At 37.0% G+C, this 26802-nt stretch overlaps 1 protein-coding gene across 2 annotated transcripts in view; it reads right to left on the bottom strand.

Moving 5' to 3' along the window:
• The window catches only part of C5 (complement C5), a 77822-nt gene extending 52505 nt beyond the window's left edge, over nt 1-25317 (bottom strand). Inside the window, exons 1-11 of one of the 2 annotated variants that reach the window (XM_081238391.1) lie at nt 25214-25317; nt 20694-20886; nt 19043-19205; nt 15186-15256; nt 13864-13955; nt 11539-11621; nt 9122-9212; nt 6986-7100; nt 5277-5403; nt 2896-3011; nt 1148-1333 (exon numbers count right to left, since the gene is read on the bottom strand). In XM_081238391.1, the coding sequence (XP_081094517.1) occupies nt 1148-1333; nt 2896-3011; nt 5277-5403; nt 6986-7100; nt 9122-9212; nt 11539-11621; nt 13864-13955; nt 15186-15256; nt 19043-19205; nt 20694-20886; nt 25214-25278 (1302 nt within the window). In that variant the 5' untranslated portion in view covers nt 25279-25317. The remainder of the gene's footprint in view (nt 1-1147; nt 1334-2895; nt 3012-5276; nt 5404-6985; nt 7101-9121; nt 9213-11538; nt 11622-13863; nt 13956-15185; nt 15257-19042; nt 19206-20693; nt 20887-25213) is intronic. The other variant, XM_081238392.1, reaches the window with a different exon arrangement.
• Between the last annotated feature and the right edge of the window lie 1485 nt (nt 25318-26802).

Raw genomic sequence — 26802 nt, 5'->3', positions numbered from 1 at the left:
GAAACATACCTTTTCAATTCCTTTCTTTGCTTTATAAATTTCTAAAATTCACAACACCAAATTCTAAAGAAAAAAGAAATCCATTACTCCAAAGTGTTTGTACAGCTGTGGTATCAAGTAACTCTACAAAGGCTATGGACAATAATTGGGATAATATGGGATTGTGGGCTATGGTGGGAAAGTCTGGTGAAGTGAAGAGAGAAAGATGCTCCTGGAATATTGGCACCCTTCCTGAAGTGTCATGGTGAGTTGGGAACTCCTTTTCCTATGGGTTGGAAGGGGAGCAGTGGGGAGGTCCTGAGGACTGGGGACAGGAGTTGTGAATGGACATCACACAGACTCTCTGGCCCAGTTTCATTGTGAAGTCGTGGCACAGAGAAGGGCTTACAAACAGAGTGGGGCAGAAATGATATCATGGCACCAATATCGGCCTTCGACAGCAGAGGGGTTGGTTAATAGCCCATGCTCGGGAGTGAGATAGGCATTGGTTTGCCTCTTGAGTACCATCATTTATTGTCTGGATAAGTTATTTAACCATAAGAAAGGTTAAAAGCCTCTGTTTCCTCAGCTGCAAAATGGTTAGCACAATGCCTAGCACTTCATACGGGCTCAGTAGATGATAGTGAATCTATGCATGCTGGGGTCATTGACATGCATTACTAACTTACTCATTTTTTATTTGGGATTGGAAACCTAAATATTATTTGCTGGGAGAGAAGACTACTAAGTGAGCTCTAAGGTAGAGTGACTCATACAGCTGGACAAAAGAGAGGCTTCCACGTTTGGCTTTTTTGTGGCCCTGAAAAGAGATAAAAAGTTGGGAGGTGGGAAACAGAGAATATTTCTATCACTGATTTCCACTGCTATACCTATTTTGATACTTCTAGATTCTAATACAGTCTTACAGACATAAGAGAAAATAATTCACCCCAAATAAAAAACTGATAGATTTATCTTCCTCAAGGACCATTCAATGAATTTGCAGATTGCCTCTGGTGCTTTTCTTTTCTTTTTTTGGATGCAAAATTGTGGAACCGTTCACTGGACTCATGTATAAAATCTGCCGCATTTGTTCTGCACATTGGCCAAAACACACAGTCAAAAGTACACACTGTCCCAGAAAATTTAACAGAAGAATTCAGCTCACTTTAAACTCCAGCACCATCACTTCAGATGGGAGATTCACCACAAAAGAAGCTACTCCATCACTGGAACGTGTTACACTTTGCTTTGACTCCGAGTCGCATATCTCCTGGTTTACATCGAGCATTTGTGCACTCAGGGTCACCGGGACCCCTCCTACCAAATGATCAAGTGAATCCTTAACCTGCACCTGTTTGTCAGAACAGTCCAAATTCATTTCAAGAGCTCATCACTTCTTTTAAAGCATAACAATTCTGAAATAATTTTCCCTCCTCCTCACCAATGTATAAATTATTCATATTCAATTCAGGAAAAAGAAGCATGTTCTCAGCTTATATATAGAAAGGTTTAATCTTATTTAGTTAAATCATTCTTGAATGGATTCCCCTGTATATCGAGAAGACTCAGAATATAAATATCATCGCATTAGGTCTGCCACGTAGATGTGATAAGGTCTTCTGCTATCTAATTTCTGTGTGTGTTCAATTGGTTGAGAACTGGATAAAGGAAAAAATGAGGCAATCACTTCTGGGAATGATTCTCTTGGATATGAGAAACAATAAACGCATCTTCTTTTTTCTCAAACTCTACCTCTCATTGCCATGCATATGGACATATAGAATTTCCACAAAGATATATTTTATATTATTTATTTGTATATGTGATATGAAATATATAAAATATATTTTAAAATAATAAATTCTATATAGTGACATATTTTGTGATCTTGTATTATATATTATATTAATATACTCCATAATATATTATAAATTACTATATGCATTATATAGCAATATGTTATATATTATTAAATATGTTGTATATATACTAAGAAGTTATAAGCATGTCCAAAGCTTGCTTGTAGTCTAGTAAATTTTTTGCTCTTAAAGGCCAGTGACCTACGGTAAGTAATAAATAACCCATTTTAATTATCCTAAAGTTGATTTTTAAAAGCAACGCATCTTCAAAGAATAAAAAATTTCTACTCTAGCTTTGTAAAGGATAGGGCATAAAAATTTCCATTTTATAAATATAATAAAACATATATGTAATAGAGCATGTTTTATATATAATAAGATATAGAACACTAATCTACAATAAAATATAATTAAAAGGTCAAATGAATGTTTTAACTCCATACTAGCAGCATTTTAAAAAGGAAAAGTGGAGGAAGGAGAGAAAATATTGTAAAGGAGGAAAAAAAAACATAGAGAAAAGAGTCAGGGACAGACAGAAATTGTCAAGATGGAAAGGATGGAGAACAATACAGAGAGATGAGATCAGACAGAGTTATGTACAAAGAGAATGCAGAGTGAAAAGCACAGAAATGCGCCCTCAGAGACACACAGAAAGTAAAAAATGGTGAGAGAGAGGGGTTTATTTTCAAGGAATGCTATCTCTGTCTTAAGACTTTTAAAGAGCACGTTGCCAAATAATTTTAAACTTTAGTGTTTTTTGAACTATAGACTTATGGGGTTTTATTTACATATCATTTAATGCAATGCTCATTTAGGGAATGCTTAACACAGGCTATCTTACTAAATAGTGATACTGCCCTAAGGGTTGTTATCATCCCCAAGGCTGAAGCTGGCCTGCAGTTTCCCACCACCCACCACATAGTCAGAGGGGCAGATTTCACACACAGAATGAGTTCCCTCTGTGATTTGCCTCTCCATCATCCTTCTTTCATTTGTCACCCCCATATTTTTAGAAAAAGATAATCACATTTAGCAGTTACCCCCCATCATCTACCTTGACATAAAATGGAATCCCAGGCTTCACAAAAAGAGGAGTAGCAACCAAATTCAGTTTGTAGGGAGAAAGGACATATTTGATGCCAGGAATTTCTGCTTCTTCAGAAAATCCACCTAAAGAAATGACAAGGATTATGTTGACCTTTTTTAGGAGTGTACTGATCTGTGTGGGGAGCTATTTTGTGTTCATATGTCTCCACAGACCTACTCATTCATTCATTCACTCCATTCCTGCACTCATTCATTTACCAACAGCAAGTAGGATATGGGTCTTGGTTCAGAGGGGCAGTGCACAGAAGAGTCTAAACTCTTCTCAGGAGTTTCCAAAGCCTTACACACAAGGCTTGTGGGCAGAGATGGTCCTTGTGGAAGTAGAGCAATAGGATTGGACCAAGGAAGAATTCGAGGAAGGGACACCACTTTTCACCAGTGGCCTGAGTTTCAGTTAAATATGTATAAGGCATTAAGGAGAGAAGAAAGGGTAGGCCAGAGACTAAGCCTTACAGGGCATTCACCTTTAGAGAGCAGGGATATAGAGAGAAGTGGAGAAGACATAAAAGGAGAGCTTGAGGTAGAGAGAACCCAGAGGGTCTACTGGCAAGACCCCAATAGTGTTTGTTACCCATTAGCTAAAACTTAAGCTAAACTATTAAGAATGATATACAAAGCTCTAGTATCCCCAAACTCCTTTCCAGTATTACATCCCTAATACCCCTACATATATATCCTATACTTCAGCGAAAGGAATAATCTGCTATTCTCAAAGATCAAGCTTCACCTCCCACTCTTGGTATGTTCACTCTGTGAAGGGTGCCCCACTTCATCCTGGCTGTTATCCCTGCCTCAAAACCCTACTTATCTTTCAAGACAAGACCAATCATCTTTAGGACACCGTTCTTGGTTGCTCAACAATCACCTAGGAGCTCTTCTTCTGAGGTCAGTAGCATTAAGCACTTTTCTTAAAGCACATATGGAATTCCTTCTTGTTCAGAGTTTTTGTTTACTTGTCTTATAGATAATGCTTGTTTGTAAGCCACTTGAGTACTGGGATTATGCATCATTAATATTTGTAAGCCTGCATATTTAGCAGCACTCTTTGCATATCTAATAAATACTGCTTAAACTGAATTCGTTTGTAATAAATTGAGAAAAATAAAAGTAAGAAAGAAACATTAAAACAATGTCAAAAACACAGCCAGGGCAGGGAGTATAAAGTTATCATCATTCTCCCACATCTATTGAGCATCAGATGCATACAAAGTGCTTAAAAACTTGATAATTACCTCAATTCTTCATTCTGCTACCCAGAAGGACAAAGTTAAAGAGGTGGAAGGGGACTTAGGAATAATTTGATCTAACAGTCATTTTATTGAAAAAAAAAGTGGCCTCACTGTGGTTAAATTATTTGTTCAAGGTTGGTTGGGGATTCAATATAGACCTGAAAATATAAGTTACATAAATAATCAAGACATATCAGAAGTAAGAAAAGTAACCCAACTTGGAGTAATAATTAATAACTATTAAAACCATTGGAGTGGGGATTAAGAGTACTAGACAAGGTGTTAAGAATACTAAGAAAGAAGTAGGTGGAGAAAAGAAGGAGGAGGAGGAGGAGGGGGAGGAGAAGGAAGGAAGAGGCAGAGGAGGAGAGGAAGAGGAAGAAGGAGGAGGGGGAGGACAAAAAGGAGGAGGAGGGAAGGGGAAGGGGGAGGGGGAGGACGAGGAGGAGGAGATGAAGAGGAAGAGGGAGGAGGGGGAGGACAAAAAGGAGGAGGAAGGAAGGGGGAGGGGGAGGACGAGGAGGAGGAGGAAGAAGAGGTGCTGTTTTAAGTGCTTTGCATATACTGACTCTTTGATCCTCACCATAACCCTATGAGGGATATACTATTGTTGGATCTATTTTAGAAACATTACCTCCAATTTTAAATAGAATTACTGACTATTACAGAAGAAAAGGGCTTTAGGATGCACTTTGTTCAACTCCATCATTGTACAGCTAAGGGGACGAAAACAATGATCATAGTAATAACTTTCATTTCCATGATAATTTATTTAATGTTTTTACACACATAATCTCTTTGATTTTGATTCTTACTGGGTGAGAAAATCGGGGTGCCAGATGTTCACGCCAGATAAGTTGCAGACCCACTTGGAATACCAAATGGGCAGGAGTTATCCCATTCTTGCCAGTGAGGCAATAGAGACCCAGTGACTAGGGGGTGGCAGAGCTATACTTTAATCCCAGTTTTTAGTGATGTAAAAAATAAAACTTAACTATAAAAGGAAGTAAACTGTGAAAGAACTGTAGAAATTATTTATACCTTGAATATGCTGTCTAAATACTTCCCAAGAGAAAGTTTAAAAAAAAACCAAACTCACCTGTAGACTCTATGACTGTCACACCAATATAAAGGTACTTGTTGTTTAAATCTTCTAGACTGCCATAGGACAATTCTTTAATTGCTGTTTCAGAGTCAAATGTGACTCGAGCAATTCCATTTATCAACTGTTTAAAGGGGGAAAATGAAAGAGTTATTTCACAGAAGAATTTATAAGGAAAAAATGAACAAAATGTGCCTTTACTAGCCTCTCAATTGAAGACAAATGTCAGAGGAATGCTTTAGTGTCACCACTAAAGTGAGTAAATGAGTCCACAGTTAAGCCCAGAATGTTATTTTCTAATCTATTTGTTTAGAATTTTGACACGGAAGCGTCTTAAACATCATTTGATTCCACAGGCCTTTTTTGTACTAGCTGGCAAAGATGACTTCTTCCAATCACTGAGTCATCATCTTTCTAGACCTCTCAGCTTACTTTTGCTCTTAACTGAGAGTTTATGGGGTTTTATGATATTTACTTTGTACTTTGCTGCTTACATATTGAAACGCTAATTTAAAAACACACAATGGGTAATGGGATATGGGGTTAAGTCACATGATATTATTTAATTATTAACCACAACAGTAAAATAGATGTTGCCTTCTTTTTTCTTCTGAAATTGAGTGTTATGAGGCCAGGGATTTTGTCTTATGTAACTTTAAATCTCAGGGTCTAGCATAGAATCTTGCATTAAAAAGAGGCATTTAATTTATATCTTAAAGAAATAAAACTGTATTTTGAAAGAACAAAGGCTAAATTACTGATGATACAAACTATGTGAATATGCAGCAGTGAGCAAAATGACATGAACCCTTACCATCCACAGTATAATGTAAAGAACACTGAACTAGAGAAAAGGGGACCAGGGCTCTACTCTGAGCTCCAGCAACCACTAGCCCTTGACCGTGGACCAATAACTTCCCAGTGAGTTCATTCATTCACTTATAAATTTTCATAGAGCACCTATGTTTTGCCAGGAACCAGGCTGGCTCTGGGCATACAATGGGAATGATTCAGACCCCCAGAGAGCTTTGTGTAGAGAATGATAGGGAAGTAAATAAACCATACAATAAGAAGGGTTTCTCAGCACTACTGACATCATTTGGACAGGATAATTCTTTGTTGTGGAGCACTGCCCTGAAGGAGTTTCACAGCATCCCTGGCCTCTACCCACTAAGTGCCCGAATGATCCTCTTCCCCAGTTGTGACAACCACAAATGTCTCTGGACATTACCAAATGTCCCCTTGGGGGTAAAAGTCATCCCTGGTTGAGAACCACTGCAATTAAGTGTGAAACGTGCTCCACTGAGAGTGACTCAAGGCCTGAGGGAGTAGAAAGTGTGTCCACATTGAGACAAAGAATGAGAAGGAATTAGCTGGGCAAAGAAGAGGCAGGAGGGGACAAAGGGAAAGAGCATTCCCAAGCAGAAGGAGCAGCTCTGCAAAGACCTGGAGGCAAGAGAGACTAGGGTAATTTTGAGAAACTGGAGTGACCAGTGCAAGGGAGAAGAAAGGGAGAGATGGGCTGGCGAGGGGAGCTAATGCCAAGGACAGTGAACTTTATCCTAAGGATAGTGAGAAACCAACGGAGGATTTTAAGTTTCAATTTCCACACCTCTATAAAATGAGAGATTGGACTAGATGATTCTGAAGTCACCTTCCCTCTCTAGCATTCATGACGGATCTTTAGGTACAAGTGAACCTCTTACCACTGTGCTTTGCATTGCTTTTTGCATCATTTCTTTTTGATTATCTTTTAAGTCTTCTCTTATTCCAAAAGAGATATAAACGTCAGCCTCGTTGATGACTTTATTATAAAAATATCTGTCAAACAATCATACCATAAAATTGTTTTGCTAACAGGGTTACAATAATAAAATCTGGATAAAATATAACAATTCAAAATTACATAAAGCACTTGATACACTTTAAAGTGCCTTCCATCCACTGTTATATTTCATCTTATAAAGCTACAATAATAAAGCCAAAGTACAGATTTTTATTACTATGTGCTAGATGAAAAAAACTGATCTTGAGGAGATCAAAAGAGTCAGGTCTGGGCCCCTTTCTTACAGGACACATCACTTCCTCAATGATTTTGATACCAGTGCAGAGCTGCTCTTTATCTTCTTTTATGTCTTTAAAAGCAGCATGTCCGATCTCAGAGTTATATGTTCTTTTTTAAAATTCTAACTGCATATTTCCTTTTTTAGTTTAGAATTAAAGTAATAATAAAGAAAACTTTCTGCACAGCAAATACTATATAGCAAGAGCTAACTTTCCTTAGTCATAGTTTGAACAAAAAAAGTAAGTCTCTCCATTAAAAGAAGTCAATTTCCACAATTCTCTGTCAAGTGAAACTTTTATGCTGGTTTAGATTAAGGGACAAACACTCTATTTGAGGAACAAATGCTAGTAAGAGAGGCAGTATAGGGTAGCATTTGAGGGCATGGATTCTGGAACGACAGGCCAAGTGACTTACTAGCTGTATGATCTTGGGCAAATTACTTAACATTTATGTACCTCTGTTTTTCCATTTGCAATGTGGGGATAGTAACAGTATCTACCTCATAGAGTTTTCGTAAAGCTTAAATGAGCTAATATGTACAGAGTGCTTTCAAAAGTGCCTGGCACGGGCTTCCCTGGTGGCGCAGTGGTTGAGAGTCTGCCTGCCAATGCAGGGGACACGGGTTCGTGTCACGGTCTGGGAAGATCCCACATGCCGCGGAGCGGCTGGGCCCGTGAGCCATGGTCGCTGAGCCTGCGCGTCCGGAGCCTGTGCTCCACAACGGGAGAGGCCACAACAGTGAGAGGTCCGCGTACCGCAAAAAAAAAAAGTGCCTGACACATATAGTTATATAAATCGGTTAATGTTACTAATAACTAGAGTATATCGTCATTTTTAAATGACCTAAGCTTTTGTGGTAGATTGCTTGCAAAAATAACCCCAATTCTCCACCTCCCCATGTATCCACCACTTTTGCAGCTCCTTGGGTGTGAATGGAGTTTATTTCCTTTGTGCTGGTCTTGTAATTTGCTTTGGTCAAAAGAATGTGTTGGAAGTGATGGTGTGCCAGTCCCAAAGTGTAAACCTCAAGAGGACTTTTATGCTCCCATTTTCTCTCTTTGAGCATTGCTGCTGCTACAGGCTAGCCAGTTGGTTGATGAGAAACACACATGGCCCAATCATCCTTGTAGCTTCAGTCAACTGCTAGCCAGCTGCCAGGCATGTGAGTAAGACCTCCCTAAACCAGCTGGCCCCCAGCTGACCTGCCAGCTGACTGCAGGCACATGGGCGAGCCCCACTGACGTTGGCCTGGCCCAGATCAGCAGAACTGCCCAGTTGACTCGTAAATGGCTATGGTTTTAAGGCATTGGATCTTAGAGTAGTTATGAAGCATTAGCTGGCTGATTAAGCCATTAAAAATGACAAGAAGTGAAGGTTTCATATTTCAGTCCCAATATCCTAAGTCATGCTGGTTCCTAAACATACACATTGAACTTAAATCTTTAGGATTTTTCCCCCCCATCTGGTGAATAACCAACAAAACTACAATCAGAATCAGCTAAAGTCAGTATGAGCTAATAAACTATAGGCATGGTGTCTTCTCAATCAGTCGGTTTCAAAGTCATGGAAGACATTGCCACTAAATCACAGATCTCAGCGATATATAAATTTATCAACTCAACACATTGTACACCTTAAACTTGCACAATGTTGTATGTCAATTATATCTCAATAAAACTGGAAAAAGATCACACATCTCACTCTGGTCAACTGTCACCAGAGTTGGAACTCAGTTTAGCTAGATAATCTGAAAAAAAAAAACCCAAAACTTTCTTACCTTGCTTTTATAGTAATTTCAAAATTATTAAAGTCCTTATAACCAATGAAATTATTTTCTGTTTCTATTGAGATAGAAAAGTGTGGCAGCACTGAAAATAAAAACAAAAAGGCAACATTACCATTTAATTTAGAGTAGTCTTTAAATCATAGCAACCAACTGTATTTCTGGATTAGTTGGATAAGCTGTTACATCAGCACAACATCCACCCTGTCATCATTATCATCAACAACAGCACTATCTTTGGGGAGCCTCCCGTTCTACCAATCAGAGGTCAATCCATCCTCTATGTACTGGAAGCCCTTCACTTATACTTTGATTTCAGCACTTATTATAGGCAATCAATTATTTCCTCCACTAGAGTATTGGCTCACTGAAACAAAAAAGACTATTCTCTCTTTACCTTTGTATGTCTCCCCCTCTCATCCTTCTCATGAATCGCAAATATAGTATGTGCTCAACAAATGTTTATTACATTCAAAATGGAAAAAGAAATTTCTTGCTTATTTAATATTTCCTTCTTTTGTCTAGTAGAAAAATCCATCCAGTCTCTAAATTCCAACATAAAACTCTCACTTTAGTCAAGAAGAGAGAGCTTACAATTAGCTACATGAAAGAACCTTCGTAAAAGAATAAAAATTAGGGTAGAAAGGAAGGAGGGTTTTTTCCTCTCTTTGGTATCTTGATTGCCCAAGAGAAAACAATTTCACCTGTCAAAATGGCACTGTCTTCTCTTTATACTAACTCAGACTGTGTACTGAGGCTTACAGATTCTAATTCTATTAACCTGCACAACAGCTAGTAGAAAATTGGTTGATTGTATGACCTTGATATTGTAGACAAAGACTGACACAGGAGAGTAAGTGAGATAGTTGGCTTCAGATATGGCTTATGTGTTTTCTAGATGGTGAAAAACAGAAGAAAAAGAGCAATGCAATTTGTTGCTTTTGGCTGCATTCCTATGTTATTAAAGATCAAGGCAGATGTGTTCTCCCCAGGATATGAAGTAGAGGAAAATATTTCATCCTTTCATCCAGTACCTAGGTGCCATGTAGCCTGCATACTCCTGCCAACAGTGATATACCAATGAACAGGACACAAACCCTGCCCTTAATGAGCTCACAGTCAAGCAAGGAAGACAGGCATAAGCAAAGAATTATACAAACACCTAAATGACAGATGACAGTTATGAAAACTGATATAAATAAGTACAGGGAATCCTTCCCAGGAAAGAGAATTTAGGGAAAACTTCACTGAATAAATGGCTTTTCAACTGAGACTTGAAAGGTGAGCAGGAGTTGGCTAGGCAAGAGGGAGAGGGAGGGTGTTGCAGGCAGATGGAACATCAAATGCAAAGTCACCATTCCTGAGTGGTATAAATGAGGCTGAAAGGGAGGTGGGAATGAGGAGATACTGGGAACTTTTCAAAAGAGAAATAACATGAAAAAGTTTGCATTTCAAGGTTATTTTGGCTAATACCAAGCGAGAATATCTTTGAAGCAGAGATAGCAATTAGTGGGGGTTGCAGTAGACCAGGAGGGAGCCTGGTGGTAAAATCAATGAGTGGCTGCAGATAATAAGAGGTGGATGAATTTTAGATATCTACAAGAAGCAGCAAAAACACTTGGAGGAAGGGGGATCAGTCAAGATTATATGTTATTTAGAGCCTATAATCTTTAAAGTTGAGTTTCATTATAATAAATTTGCTTTGTCACTGTTTGTTAATTGTTAAAATTCATGTTGTTTATTTGCCACATTATTATGAGTCTCCTGGGGAATAAAAAAATGACTTCAAGAAAAAGAAAGTTAAATTTGATATCAGAGCACACAAATACTCTAGTAAACAACCACAAGAAATGGAAAGGTTAAGCTGTTTATATGTTAATTATTAGTCCATTAATATGATTGATTTCAAAATAAGAATATCTTAACTTTTTGGATCAATGTATTAGGAATTTGTGAACTAGAAGGAAAATAGCACTGGACTAGGGATAAGGAAATCCAAATGTTCTTGTTCTGTCACTAACTGGTTGTAATGAATTGAGTAAATCATCTATTAGTCTTAACCAGGTTCTGTTCACCTCAACTCTGATTATTTAAGTTTCTCCTAAAATCATAATTCTGGAAAGGACCTTAACTAGTCAAGTTCCTCAGGGGACTACGTCTCTTGAGGCTCTGTAAAGAGGAAGACAAGTCCAGAGAGACTGGTGTGCTTGTTCAGGGTTACCAAGGGCAGCTAGAACTAGAGCCTAGGCATTTGGACAACTCTTCCCACCCCCTTGAGCAGTACTTCTAACCAAACCAGCAAGTGGCCTCATCTTCATCTGGGAGTGATTTTTCATTAAGTTCATTCATGAAAAGAATTATTGCAAAAATACTAACTCTTTATAGGTAAACTTTTAATTGTCAGAAATTACCATATTCTTTAATTTCAAAATATGCGGTTCCAGTTGTTGAAAAGTCTTCTTTATATTTAGCTCGAATTGTCCATACACCATATCTATGGAAGCAAAATATTTATAATTACAGAAGTCATCAAATGGTTTTAATTCACCCAAAGAAAATCTAATCAATTCCCATTTTAAAGAGGGAGAGGTAAGTAAAGATGTATATAGCTTATGTACTTTTTTTCGACGACAGATTTTAAAACAATAAACAGAAATAACTGAGCATTTTCAAGATAATAGAAATTATTTAGTAATTAGTTTTCATACATTGTGATTTTTTTTCAGGTATTTTTATCTCAATATAATAGCTTTGATTTGAAGAGCTTATGATACTTGAAAATTTACTAATCCTGGAGCTTAATTATACTAACATAATACTAAAATACACCCTGTAGTAGAAAATCCATACCAATGTCTCTAGAAACATATAATACAGGTCAAGCCTATCCAGATGATAAAATTCACACTTCACATAAATGAAATTTTGGTTGGGGACAAAATATGGTTTGTTTAAAGAGGAAAATGATCTGAGTTTAACAACCTTCATTCAAAAATATTGACTGAGGGCTTCCCTGGTGGCGCAGTGGTTGAGAGTCCGCCTGCCGATGCTGCTGATGCAGGGGACGCAGGTTCGTGCCCGTGGGGTCCGGGAGGATCCCACGTGCCGTGGGGCGGCTGGGCCCGTGAGCCACGGCCGCTGAGCCTGCGCGTCCGGAGCCTGTGCTCCGCAGCGGGAGGGGCCACAGCAGTGAGAGGCCCGCATATCGCAAAATAAAAAAAAAAATTGAGAACTGGATTAAGCACTGGAGATAAAAAATGAACAAGATAGAAGAGACCCTGTCTTCCCAGAGTTACTAGTCCATGGGAGTCCAAATTCCCACTTTTACGTTTAGTAGCAGATTGGACTTGAGCAAATTACTTAGATTCATTTGTGAAATGGGAAAAATAAAATCTATCTTGCACATTGGTTATGCAATCAATAAAGTTTAATATTATGGTTATCATCATCATTTACACAAAGAACATTTATCAAGTGCCTGTTATGTTGAGGTGCTAGTGATTCAAAAGTGACCAATACGGACAAGACCCCTGTCCTCAAGGAGTTTACAGTCTAGTGGGGAATAAAAGACAAGTAAATTAATAAATAATTACTTACAAAACTGAGATAAGTGCCATGAAGAAAATAAACAAGAGAGTAAAAGGAAGAGAGAGACTACATTAGATCATGCATCCAGGGATAGCCTCTTTGAAAAGGGAGCATTTACCCTGTGTCCTAAAGAATGAAAGGAAGCCAGCCTTGTAAAGAGCAAGGTGAAGTACATTCTAAGCAGAGGGGACAACATGTGCAAATGTACTGGGGTAAGACAGTACTGGTCATGGCTGACATAATCTGTCATGGAGCAAATGACATAAGATGAAGTTGGAGAAATGATAATAATTATAATAAAATAATTGGATAAATTCTGTGCTATGGAGCGTGTAATATTTTCAAGGAAGTACAAAATTTAAAAATTATCCAAATTACTTAAATTCCCCAATTTCATCCAGATTTCTAGAAAATCTTCAGTACAGTGAATTAACTGCAAACTCCATTCTAGAGGGCAGACAAAAATGACCATAAAAAGATTTTGCTTTAAAGTGATATTGTTGCCATTTTATAGGTGCACTTATCTTATTTGTCCTCCTCTAAGTTCCTTGGAGACAGGGACTGTGGATTCTTTATTTCTGTTTTGAATTTCTCATTCCCATTGTACTTTGCATATACCAGGAATGTGTTCACTAAATTTTTTTCACATTGGGTTCTGTTCTTAATCCTTTAGCATGTGGCCAAATGGAGGAAATTAATAACACCCTCCCTCTTGAAATCTGTCTTCTGGTGTTCTGTGCAGTAAAGACTACAGGGGACCAATATTTTTATAACTCTCAGAGCTAGGCATGGGATAATACCAGCCTTTTAGACTGATAGTCTATTAGATTCCTTGAAGGGTGGAGGGTTGACGGTTTTGATGGGAAGAAAAAAAAAAAAGGCCTGGGGACTGTTTTTTGCCTCTTCCAAATTTTAATTTCTATATGTAAAGAGGATTGGTAGGAAGCATTGGGAGTGGTTTGTTTGTTTTGCCAGAACCTGAGCCTAGCTTCTAATTAGACTTGAAAAGAGTTTGCATATCCTCATTTCCTTCACACCTACTCTTTGTTAACACTAGGTGGCTCCATTTGACTGGTTATCTACCTCACAACCAAAAGTTCCAGATGCGCTTTTTAGAGAAAACTTTATTAACAAATACTTTAAAATACTTAGGATTAGGTGGAATCTTGAAGTCAGGAAAAGAGATAATTCCAGTATAGTCATTTTCTTCTACCATGTCAACTTCTGATCCTTCAGGATCCTTTGAATAAAAACAAACAACTTCAAATCACATAAATCACATTTAAAAAATTAACTGATTATATTGTCTTTGATCTACAGAAATATTTACTAACAAATATCCATGTCTTCAAATTAAATATGAAGGAGGAAAATCATTTAAATGTTGTGAAATGCAAATATGGCTAATTTAAGCCACTTCCCTCCCTCTTTTTGGACCCTCTTCCATCTCCTGCCTCACCGGAAAAAAAAAAAAAAAGTAAATCAGTGTCCAGGGTATCCTAGTCTCAGTTATCTAGAAGAGACTCAACTCTCTATTGTATGACTTAAAAAAAAAAAGAAGTATGACAAAAACTGATGTTATAATGAATGAAATATGAACTTACATGATTTACAGATACCTGAATCTAAATTTTTATGTGTTCATCTGAAGCTTTCCAAAGCAAATATGCTGTAAAATGCATTTATTAGCTAGACATTTTGTAAGTTTGCAGTCTATGTCAATAGTTATCCACCACAATCTTGGAACACTCTGGATGCTTCTCAAGTAATTCATTATAAAATAGTCAGATGTTAAAGTTTGTGAAAGTTTTATGATTTTTATAAGTTATGAAGGATTCAAGGTTACTCCTATACAATCCTCTTTTTCATTTGTGTTCTGTTAAGGTTTTCGGGTTTTTAGTTTTTTGAGTAGGAGGAAAGGTGCTGCAACCTATAGTGATGGACCAATTACTAGTACACCTACTGTTAATAGGTGAGCAGTTATTTCCCCACAAAAATTTGTAGGGTTGTGACACGAATTGGGAAGACCACGGGAGTTTATTTCACACATGCATATCATCTGTTACATATGTCATGGCTGATGAAAAGCTGATAACAGCTGATCTTTGTCTCATGGGTTAGCACTATTTTTCATGTGTTAGTATGTTAGTTACTAAAGCCTAAACTGCTCAAGTATATTGCACAAATAAAAAATCTCATACATAATAGGCATTCAATTAATTCTTAGTGATTGATCAGTGTTCTTCAAGAAATAAATCATGAAGGATATATTTAAATGATTTAATTCAAAAACATAACTTGTTGAGATTTCATATTCATGAGGTTTTTACATATTGTAGAGGTATAGACCTACAATTTTATACTCACAGAAGGTGTTCAATAACCATTTCCTGAACACTGAATGAGTTAATATGGTGTGAGGGCAGGATTATGGAACAGAGTATCTCATCCAAATAAATAACATACTTACTATGAAAGTTAAGACAGTTTCTCTTTTGGCTGGCTTCAAGTCATCATTCAGTGAATAAACTCTAACCTTTACTGCAAGAATAATTGATATCATCAAAAACTTTGCTGAGCACAGTATTTTGATTTTTTACAGTAATCACCCTTAAAAGAGATGAGCTTCATTTTAAAAATTCAATACACAGTCATACATGAAAATCCATATTTAACAGAAAGAAAAAGTTAGTTTGTAGACATATACATACCAATAATTTTTTTCTTTTAAAGAGAACCCTTTTGGATTCCTTTAAAGAGCTACTTTCTAGTGAATTTAAAGTACAGTTCACTTTATTAAAATATATTTACATACATCTTTTTGGGAACAAATATATAGTACAAAATTAGTTATATCTGTAATTAGGCCACTGTTTATAAAGAATTTCATAGTAGCAAAATAGTGAGGTCTACCATATGGTTATATGGGAGTATAATAAATTGTCTCATATTAAAGTTGAAGATTTTAATGGAAAATTAAGTAGTTTGTTTCAGACATTATACAGTCTTACAACAAGGCCCCAAATTGTCTCTTATTGTTACTAAAGATAGCACTGAATTCTATGGTTTTGTTATATTTATTGAGCCAGATCCTACAATTGTTCTCTCATTGTTAAAAAAAATAATGGCAGGGGCTCAATAACAATTAGTTCTCCTCCACTTCTTTCTGTCAGTTAATAGATGCCCACCTGTTAAACAAAAGCATCTGCTTAGCTTTTAATTCATAGCTGCTTGAGACATGCTGATCTAGTTCCTTCCAATGACATGTTATAATTTCTCTAGGGTTTTACCGATGCTCAAATCATTTCATGGCCAAAACTTTAACCACAAAATAAAATTGAGCCGATGCCATAAACCTTTTAAAGGGTCGGTATTACGCAAAGTTCTACACAGGAAGCCACATGGTAAGCGCTCTAAAATTGCTTTCACTATATACCATAAGATCAAAGCAACATGCTCAGTAAATCCCTCCACTCTGCTGTCCCCTCACCCCTGTCTCCCTCCTCGAGTCCTCCCTCCTGCTTTATGAACATACCTGGTCCAGGCCTGAGCATCACTGGGATGCTGCCAGAGGCAGTATGCCACAAAAGTTAAGAGCTCAGGCCCTCGAGTTCAAAACTTGGGTTTCACTCCTGCCTCTGCCACTTTCTAATGTGACCCAGAGCAGGATACCTAATCCCTCTACACCTTAGTTCCCGCATCTGTAAAATAGGACTGCTAGTATCTGCTTCATAGTATGTGAGCCTAAATGAGACAAAGCTTTTGCATAACCCGGCACATAATAACTAATCAATAAATATTTATTATTTTTATTTTATATTATTTCTACGGCTACTACTTGTCCACTTTCTAACCCATTTTGTGTTAGGTTAGAAAATTAATCTTGTTTTCATAGCAATGGTGTATCAAAGGCAAGATCAATAATTTTTTTGAACCAAAGATATAGCTTATTAATTTTAAAATGTATATTGAATGCCTTCTATGTGCAGACACTATGCTAGGCACAGAGATATGGTGGTGACAAATCAGACATGGAATTCCTCTAATGGAGTGGAGGAGAGAGGCAAACACAAGATGACACAAGTAAATGTAAAATTCCAGGGATAGGAAGTGCTATAAAAGACACTCCCTGGCTTTCTCAGTGTGGAAGAGGGAGCTTTGAAGCAGAGAAGGCTGCCCTTTATGGGATGGCATGTAAGGGTTGAGTAGGAGTTCAGAAGGCAAGTAAGGGGCATGAATATACTAGGAAGAGGTACACAAGCTTTACTGTGGATGGGAAAATGGTGTGAGAAAGAAACTGAAAAGAGGTCAGCTTGGCTGGTGTCCACCGATGAAGGGGAACATGGTGGGTGATAAGGTTGGAGGGGAAGGCAGGACACAGGCTGTGTGAAATTGAAGGATTTGGTCAATACTCTGAAGGCCTTTGTCCTATAAAGCCTTGAAGATTTAAGTCTCTATCCTAAAGATGCTTATAAGAAAAATCCCTCAACGATCTTCAGATTAAATGTGTGCATTGGGACATTAGAGCTATAAACAACAAGATGTAATCAATTTTAAAAGATTTACTTCTCAGTAATTCTTTTTCTTCTGCGTAAATAAGGCTTTATGCTATTCCACAGATTAAATGGTAATGGGAAGTACTTTCCTAGTGCTTACTCTGTGGTAGGCAGTGTTTGGAGTATTGACACATATGAATTCACTTAACTCTCACAACAACTCTATGAGGTAAGTTCTATTTTTATTTCCATTATACAGATGAGGAAAATGGGGCTCACAAATATTAACTCACACAGGGTCACAGAACTAATAAGAGCCCAAGCTGGGATTTGAACTCGACAGTTTGGCTGTCATTATTGAAACTCCATAACCTCCCCCTTCCACATACAGTTCTCTCATAATTCCATCTCTGATGTGCTTAAAAGTTAATTCTGGTAACAGGAAGTGATGGAGGAATCGAACGTTTTGCAGACACATGAACATATGTGGTCAGCATTCACACTTTTCTGTGTTTATTATTGCTTCCTTGGGAATAAATCCAGTCAGTCGTCAATCCCAGAGTTTTGACTGGCTATCCTGCCCTTTCCCCCTCTAACAGATAAACCAAGAATACAAAACAATGTTCTAATAGGAACTTTCTTTAGGCAGATCCCCTTAGAAAATTAATATCCATATATTTCTGTGATTTAGTTTATTTTTTGCTGAAACATCTGATTCTTAGGGTTTGATTTGTTTTCTGAATTTGAGGATTAGCTCCAAAGTAATAGACCTTTTTTTATGATCACTGCTTTATCTTCTCATTGCCAAAATTGTATTTGCAGTTACATCTTAAACTTGTTTAATAATAAGACCTAACACTACATTTCACAATTCTTTTTTTTTTTTTGCGGTACGCGGGCCTCTCACCGTCGTGGCCCCTCCCGTTGCAGAGCACAGGCTCCGGATGCGCAGGCTCAGCAGCCATGGCTCACGGGCCCAGCTGCTCTGTGGCATGTGGGATCTTCCCGGACCGGGGCACGAACCCGTGTCCCCTGCATCGGCAGGTGGCCTCTCAACCACTGCGCCACCAGGGAAGCCCCACAATTCTTAAATAGCTTTTTTTCTACATGGGAATAACTGATGAGGTAGATAATATAATTGTTAATTTTTTTTCATTTCCATATGAATTTAAGATTTATATTTAAAATCAAGTTTAAATTTAAAATTAAATTCCATTTAATTGTTTAACAATTTCTGTATGAATTTAAAATTAAAATGATATTTATAAGTGTAAAAATCACTGGGAATTGAGACTCTTTTGAGCAAGTTGGAAACCTATCTCTACTTAGATTCAAGTTTTAAAAAGCTCTACAGTGATATTGGCCAGTAATTTACTTTTTTTGTGGTATCTTTGTCTGGTTTTGGTATCAGGGTGATGGTGGCCTCATAGAAGGAGTTTGGGAGTGTTTACACTACTATATTTAAAATAGATAACCAACAAGGACCTACTGTATAGCACAGGGCCCTCTGCTCAATATTCTGTAATAACCTCAATGGGAAAAGAATTTGAAAAAGAATAGTTATATGTATAGGTATAACTGAATCATTTTGCTGTACACTTGAAACTAACACAACATTGTAAATCAACTATACTCCAATATAAAATACAAATTAAAAATAAATAAATAAAAACTCTTCCCCACATCCAAAGTTCAGTTTAAATAAATGCCATCATCATTTACCCAGCTGCTCAAGCTTGGAAAAAAAAACCCCAAAACCTCTACAGTATAGTGTCAATCCCAATCCCACTCCCCCCCCCCCACCCAGAGACAAAAGCATCTTATAATCTACCTGACTGGTGTGGAGTGTAAATAGGTTTGTCTGTATGAATGAAGAGGAATCCATTGTCATAGGTTATTGGCATTTTTTTTGATTTTGAAAAATGCTTTGATACAACATCCAAATACACATGTGAAACTGGGTCTTGTCCTCCAGACAATTGTTTGGGTTGTATCTGTAAAAGACAATGTTGATGGAAAAGAGTATAATAATCTTAAGGATATAAAACATGTTATTTAAAAAGTAGTATAGGAGCCAAAGTAGTAAATAAATTTTGCCCAAAGCCCTTCAATATCAAATGTCATAATCGACATTCAGCTTTAAGCAATTAAACACCTTTTTGGTTCTGTGCTTCCCAAATTTTACATGCATTTAGTAAAAACTACTACTATAGGAGCTCTCTTAAACTTTCACTTCATCAGCTCATTGGATTAGCTCATGTTCTCCATCCCCTCAGTTCAACATCCTGACTGATGTTCAGGACACTTGTATTCTATCTACATCCTTCTGCTTCCACGGGTTGAGCAATGTGCTTTCCAGTTTGTCTATGTAATTGTAATGATCCACTTTACACTGCATGCTATGCACATTTAATACACAGAAAGTAACAGAAGAAAGAAAAGTGTTTTTATGAAAACTCCGGCTTTGAAAACATGAGATAAAAGTTAATCACTAAAACAAACCATGTTGAATTAGATATGTGAGAGTACTGTAAAAGTTTGGAAAATGGTTAAAAATCTATAAAGATTCTGCACTCAGATTGCTTTGCAAGTATCTAAGTTCTTTCTCTACTTTAAGGAAATAGAAACTGTAGAACAAATGACTCGTTAAAGCTGTGACACGTTATAAATAAGAACCTCTGTTCCAACCAGTGGACCCAGGAAAAGACCTGGGCACAACATTTAATGATTAGCAAATAAAGATACTTTGTAACGTTAAGATAAAGTTAAATGCTTAAGATATGCATCAGTTTTATGATTTCCCCACCCTAATTTACTTTTCCAATTAGCTATCTGAGTTAGAACTGCTCAACAGAGCTCTATGTGATAAGGGAGGGCTGTTCAGTATGGTGCCGCCAGTTACCTGTGGCTATTTAAGCACTTGAAAGGTGGCTAGTATGAGTGATGAATTTTTTATTTTAGTTACATTTGATTGATTTAAATTTAAAGGTAACAGCCACATGTGTGTGGCTAATGGCATCAGATAAGAGTGTCTACTTTTGGGAAATGAATTTTATTTGTTAATAAACCTAAAAAGTGGAAGTATTTGTTAAGAGGTTAGAGCATTTACCATCAAGAATGTTAATCAAAGAATTCCTACATTTGGTTAGAATTTATTTAGATCAGTGTTTCTCAAACCTGAGTAATACACAGATCCCTTTTAAAGGATAAAATGTTTTGGAGGACTCTCAGTGTTGACTTTTTATTATTTGCAATATAATAAAAACTATTTTTAGTACAATGTTACTTAAATATGTACAAACCTAAAAGTAAGTATAATATTCTTGTGCTTATGACTCATTAGTGACTGACATTATCTAATAATCACGCAGTGGTAGAGTGGTATAAATGATCAAATCTCTATGTTATCAATACTCAAACTTGGTACACATTTTACTGAGAATATTCTATATGTATAAAGAAACTGAAGGATAAATACGTACTGTTAAGAGTGCAGAATTTTGGAATTTATTTACTGTGGATAAAATAACATGGCCTGAAGAATAAGTAAATTTTTTGTCAGGATAACTTTTGATAGAGATTGTTGCATCAAATTCTTCAGTGTATCCATAAACTTGAATTACAATATTTTCAGATGCTCCAACACAGAATACTTTTGGTGCTGAAATGACATACCTGTTGAAATAGGAAAAGGATCAGTATATTTATATGACATTTTTTGTTATACTTCTGATTTTTAAAAAATATCACTTGAGAGATTCAATTTAAAATAGGCACATTTGGGGCCTTCCCTGGTGGCGCAGTGTTTAAGAATCCTCCTGCCGATGCAGGGGACATGGTTCGAGCCCTGGTCCGGGAAGATCCCACATGCCGCGGAGCAACAAGGCTTGTGCGCCACAGCAACTGAGCCTGCGCTCTAGAGCCTGCAAGCCACAACTGCTGAGCCCACGTGCTGCAACTGCTGAAGCCCATGTGCCTAGAGCCCGTGCTCTGCAATAGGAGAGGCCACCGCAAGGAGAAGCTCGCACGCTGCAACGGGGAGTAGCCCCTGCTCACCACAACTAGAGAAAGTACACCCGCAGCAACGAAGACCCAATGCAGCCAAAAAATAAAAAATAAAATAAAATAAAAATAAATAAAATAGGCACATTTTCTCAACTTAAAATGATATTTCTAAATCAACATTTATTTGTGGTCTATGATAATTTCAGCACAGTTTCCAAGAAGAAGTAGCTTGGAATTAAGACTTGAGAAATAGACTGAAGATTTAGTTAACATTTAGAAAGGTAGTAATAGCACCTTCCCTGAGCTACTGCAGCAAAGGAAGACTTTTAATGGTAAAGAGGGTCAATATTTTTGCCCAATGAAGCAAAAAGCAACATAGGTACCAGAGATTGAATTCCAGCTCTGCCATCTGCTGGGTGAGTGATCATGGTAAAGTCTTTAACCCTCTCTGAGAGTTAAATAATTTACCTGGGAAAATATCACCTTCTTTACCAGGGTGCTAAGGATGAGATGATAATACCTATCTGAAAGCACCTATCATGCTCAGTAGTCAATAAATGTTATGATTAATTAAGTTCACTGAATAAGTTGAAAGGAAGTAATCTTAGAATTATTGTGTTATCCTAGTGAGTGGATAAAGAAAAGGATAGAATAATTATCAGTGAACTAGGGAATGCATTTAGAAATGAAAGTAATGATGGAGGTCCCTGAAGAACAAATGATAACAATCATACAACAATAATGATTATAACATTAACTGAGAGGCTGTATTAGGGCTTTACATACAAGTCTTTTAATATTTACAACAGGCCAATGATGTAGACTTTACATCATTGATAAGTGACAAGAGGATAATTTGACCAAGGTCACATGGCTTGTAAGTGAATGAGGCAGATCTTTTTTTTTGGCTGCGTTGGGTCTTCGTTGCTGTGCACGGGCTTTCTCTAGTTGCAGCGAGCGGGGGCTACTCTTCGTTGCGGTGCACAGGCTTCTCATTGCGGTGGCTTCTCTTGTTGCAAAGCATGGGCTCTAGGCTGCAGGCTTCAGCAGTTGTGGCCTGTGGGCTCTAGAGCGCAGGCTCAGTAGTTGTGGCACACGGGCTTAGTTGCTCCATGGCATGTGGGATCTTCCCGGAACAGGGCTCCAACCCATGTGCCCTGCATTGGCAGGCAGATTCTTAACCACCGCGCCACCAGGGAAGCCCAATGAAGCAGGTCTTTATAGTCAGGCCTCACTCTCTGTTACATGTATAATTGAGGTCAAGGTTACAAACTATGTTCCTAACTGTGAGCTGTCCCTCCAGTTTTATTTTTTATGTGATTTTTAAAGAATGGACATGAATCAATGTAAGTTTTTGAAATAGAAATCTTAAAATGGGTGAATTTTCATTGTTTTATTAAAAGAAAAGTTACAAATATAAACTAGGTTATTAATTATATATCACAAAATAGTTAATTGGAATAGTGAAAGCTACATATGCTATTAAAAGAAGAAGTGTGCTTCAACCCAAAAGGTGATTGAATAATTCAATTGGCCGAACAGGCCTGGAGGGCACTGGCCAGCACACCTGGCAGAATTATTGCAGTCTCAGACAACACTATGACATTTAAAAAGTCTTTTTAAATCATCAAGTCTTTAATAACAATGAAATTAATTTGGAAGCAATTGAATAGTTTAAAGCAACTGGCAATTCTCCTACATGACAACTAATTTTGAACCATTCACAGAAAAATTGTAAAAGGGGGAAAAGAATCTCCAGATTTCCAGCCATCTTCTCAATTCCCCATGTGCTTACCCAGGAACAGCAGAAAATGAGGAATGTTCAGCTTTCATGATAATAAGGTACAGTTACTGAAATCATACACAGTGTTAGGCACTATTTTAAGACATTATATATATATATATATATATATAGGCTCACTGTGTTGTGACAACCCCTCTATGAAAAACGTCTTACTATTACTCGGATTTTACAGAGGAGGAAACCGATAATTGACTTCGCCAAGGTCACATAGCTATTAAATTACAGAATTAGGAATTGAACCCGAGCAGCCCATTTCCTGAATTAACACTTTCAATTGCTAGGCTAAACTGAATTTATCAAGAATTTTTGCAAGAGAAATTTAGAAAAAAAAAGCTATTTTAATTTTGGTATTGTTAGAAGTTTTATATTTTTCAGTTTACTATTGTTTTACTTTTGATTGTCTATGTGGTGGTGGTGGTGAAATATAAAATAATTCATGTTTCAGGTCCCTAAAAGACAGCTCTGGAACCACTCATTCATACAGACTTTCGTCCTTACTGATACATTAGTAGCTATAAAGTATTTCATACTTTTCTTATTTTCTTTCAATAGTTGTAGAGAATATGGCCACTGAGCTTGCAGAGAGGCACAAATTCTAGTTTGGTCTCTACCTGGAATGTTCTTTCTCCAGATATTTGCATGGTTTGCTCTGTTACTTCCTTCAAGCTCTGTTTGAGTGTCACCTCCTTAGAGAACCTTCCCTGTCTACGCTTTTAAATAGTGCCCCATCATTTCTTTATCTTCTTACTCTCCTTTATTTTTTTCCTTCATGGTACCAATAACTACTGGACCTTATTTATTTACTCATTCACTCATTGGTTCATTCATTGGTTCATCATTTTCTTCTCCCACTTGAATGCAAGCTCTGTATCATCTACTATATCCTCAGTGCCTAGCACATAGTAGGTGCTCAAAAAATTTTTGTTGAATCAATCAATTAAATGTATCGATTCCCATGTTGTAAATGGCGTACTCTCACTTTTTCAGAGAAAGAGAGATGTTTATTTATTATTATTTTTTTTTCCGGTACGCAGGCCTCTCACTGTCGTGGCCTCTCCTGTTGCAGAGCATAGGCTCTGGACGCGCAGGCTCAGCGGCCATGGCTCACGGGCCCAGCCGCTCCGCGGCATGTGGGACCTTCCCAGACCGGGGCACGAACCCGTGTCCCCTGCATCGGCAGGCGGACTCTCAATCACTGCACCACCAGGGAAGCCCCGAGAAGATGTTTATTAAGGGCCAGTACAGTGTAGTAGAAAAAATTAAGTATCATGGGACCCAGGTTCTAGTCCTAGTTCTACCACTAAGTTGAAGTCATTTAATCCAATCTCTCTGAACGTCAGTCGGCTGTCTTTCAAGAAGGAATAAACGAAAACTATCCAGGAAATGGGGTGATTGTGGCCATGTGAGCAAATCAGATTAGGGTTGGGAGAGTGCTATAAATTTATGACATCCTAAGTATACATTTATATTTATAATATATTTTACATATTTAAAGTATACATTTATAACAAAATGGGAAAACATTGAAGCGGTAAAGAGGAGTCCTTAATACAAGTCCTACTTCTGTTTCTCTTAGTGGTGTGACCTTTGGCAAGTTACTTACTCTGTCTGGATTTATCCTTACAGGAAATGAGTAGGTTTGATTAGATACTCTCCAGTTACTTATCAGTACTAAAATGTTATTTCTAGATATGCTATCAATATTTTAAAGATTTAGTTTAAAATACATATTATTTCAATAATAACACTAAAATTTATGAAGCATTAGCTCATAAATTTGGAAGTAATTATAACAATAGATTTTTCAAACCACAGGCTTAGAATTGAACCCCAAGTAACCCTTGCTTTACTATGTACAGTACACGGAAAACACAAAGAAAACTGCACCAGATAGAAACAAGCCAGAAACACCAAGAAAGTTTATTATCTTGAGTTTAGTTTGTGCTGAAGAGGAATTTGAATAATCACTTATGTAAATTTTTATAAGTAACAATCCCCTAAAACTGTCATGTCGTTAGCCACTCATCAAATCAAAATGCTACAGTGACTTTCTTATTCAGAGGTGAGACTATTCACTTAGTGTTCCCAGAAGTAGAAAGTTATCTGCAAATTAACTCAGTCTGTTGAATTTACTTTTTCACTCATCACATTAATAAGATGCATTGAAAAATAAAGATGGGTTGTTTTACTTACGTTTGTTCCTGTCCCCAACTCTTCCCCACGAAGATTAAACAACAAAGTATGCCCCACAGGCCCATGCTGGAGGTAACAGTAAACCATGGATATAACCCTCCTGAAGTGACTCTCCTTTTAAATAAACCGAGATGGAAGAACTTGGGTAAATTGGTTTACTGGTTAATTATTAATGTCAAGAAGAGAGACTTCGAAGTAGGAAAAGTAAAATTGGAACTGAAACACCTTTAATGCCCAGGTATAAAACTAGGAGATTTTTTTATAGAGTCCTACACCTAGATAATATATTTTGATTAATACAAATAAAAGGATTCTAACATAAGAGTTTAGCACTGCCATGAATGGCTCAAAATTAGAAATCAGTAAGTTGCATTGTCTTTGGCCTTTCATCTCTTGACCAGGCAATTGCTCTGATGTTTTATCATCTGTGAGCATGCCTCTGGAGGCACTCTGATACAGATGGAGACCCACCTGGATTCAGTTTCACACTGAGGTGATTTTAGAATGGGCCTGGTTTAGAGAGGGCTTATGAGGTGTCTTTCTAGAGAAGACCTGAACAGTAGTGTCATTGGCACTGGAAATGGTGGAAGGAGAAGACAGATCTGCAAAGGAAGCCTATGGAATAATTCCTTGGTCTGTCCCAGTCTAGAGAAGAAGCTGAATGTTAGGTAGAGAAAAGATTGTGACTGGCAACAAAAACATCATGTTGAGGATGCTGCATCATTCTCTAGGGAATAAATGACCAATCAAATACTTTAGTTTTAAGTGGGGAATCGATATCCTGCAATATCTATTAATTCATACAGCACAAATTCAAAATTTGCATTCATTCAGGCACAGAATATTTTTATTTTCTAAAAAATAAACTTACTTTTCAGTGAGGTTTTTAATTATTTTAATATAAGAGTGCAAGAAAAACAAAGCTTCCTATGACAAATGAGTCTAGTAATTAATTTAGAATGAAATAAAAATTTTATCTTTAAGATTTTTATGATACTTTATGCTTACTAGAAAGTTTTTATTTACTACCTTCCTTTTATTAGCACTAATTTCTAGCCTAGTATATAATAAGTACTCTATTTTAAAATAGTAAAACAGATTTCTCTAAACATTTTACTATAATTCAGATGTTTAATGGTCACATTGGCAATCCTTCTGAATTAATAAGGTTCTATTTTACCACCACTTTCGTATTGAGTTTATTGGGAAAAAAGGCACACAAAGGAAAATTTGATATACAAATTTCACTAACAGTGCCTCTACATATGTTATTGAAATGGCAAAAATCTGCCACTATTGTGACAAATAGGTCACAATCTGACCTAGTTGTTTCAGAAGGAAATTTGTAAAATAATTAAACTGGGTTACGAAAGATGGGTCAAGTTAAAACAAACAAAGTACTTTTGCCATCATTTTCGGGAAAAGATACTTAGGAGAAAGCGAGAACACTCAAACGATCATACATAATATCTGAAGTGAAGGACACTTACTTGCTTGTATTATGGAGTCAATACTGATAGGTGGTATCAATCACTAACCATCGGCATGTTTCTCTGATAGAAAACATTTAAAAAACGATGTATCTCAAA

Source organism: Mesoplodon bidens (genome assembly GCF_964165515.1).
Source record: "Mesoplodon bidens genome assembly, chromosome: 6".
In the NCBI taxonomy this organism is placed as follows: Eukaryota; Metazoa; Chordata; class Mammalia; order Artiodactyla; family Ziphiidae; genus Mesoplodon; species Mesoplodon bidens.
The sequence above is the reverse complement of the archived record's forward strand: the minus strand, read 5'-3'. Positions and strand labels throughout refer to the sequence as shown.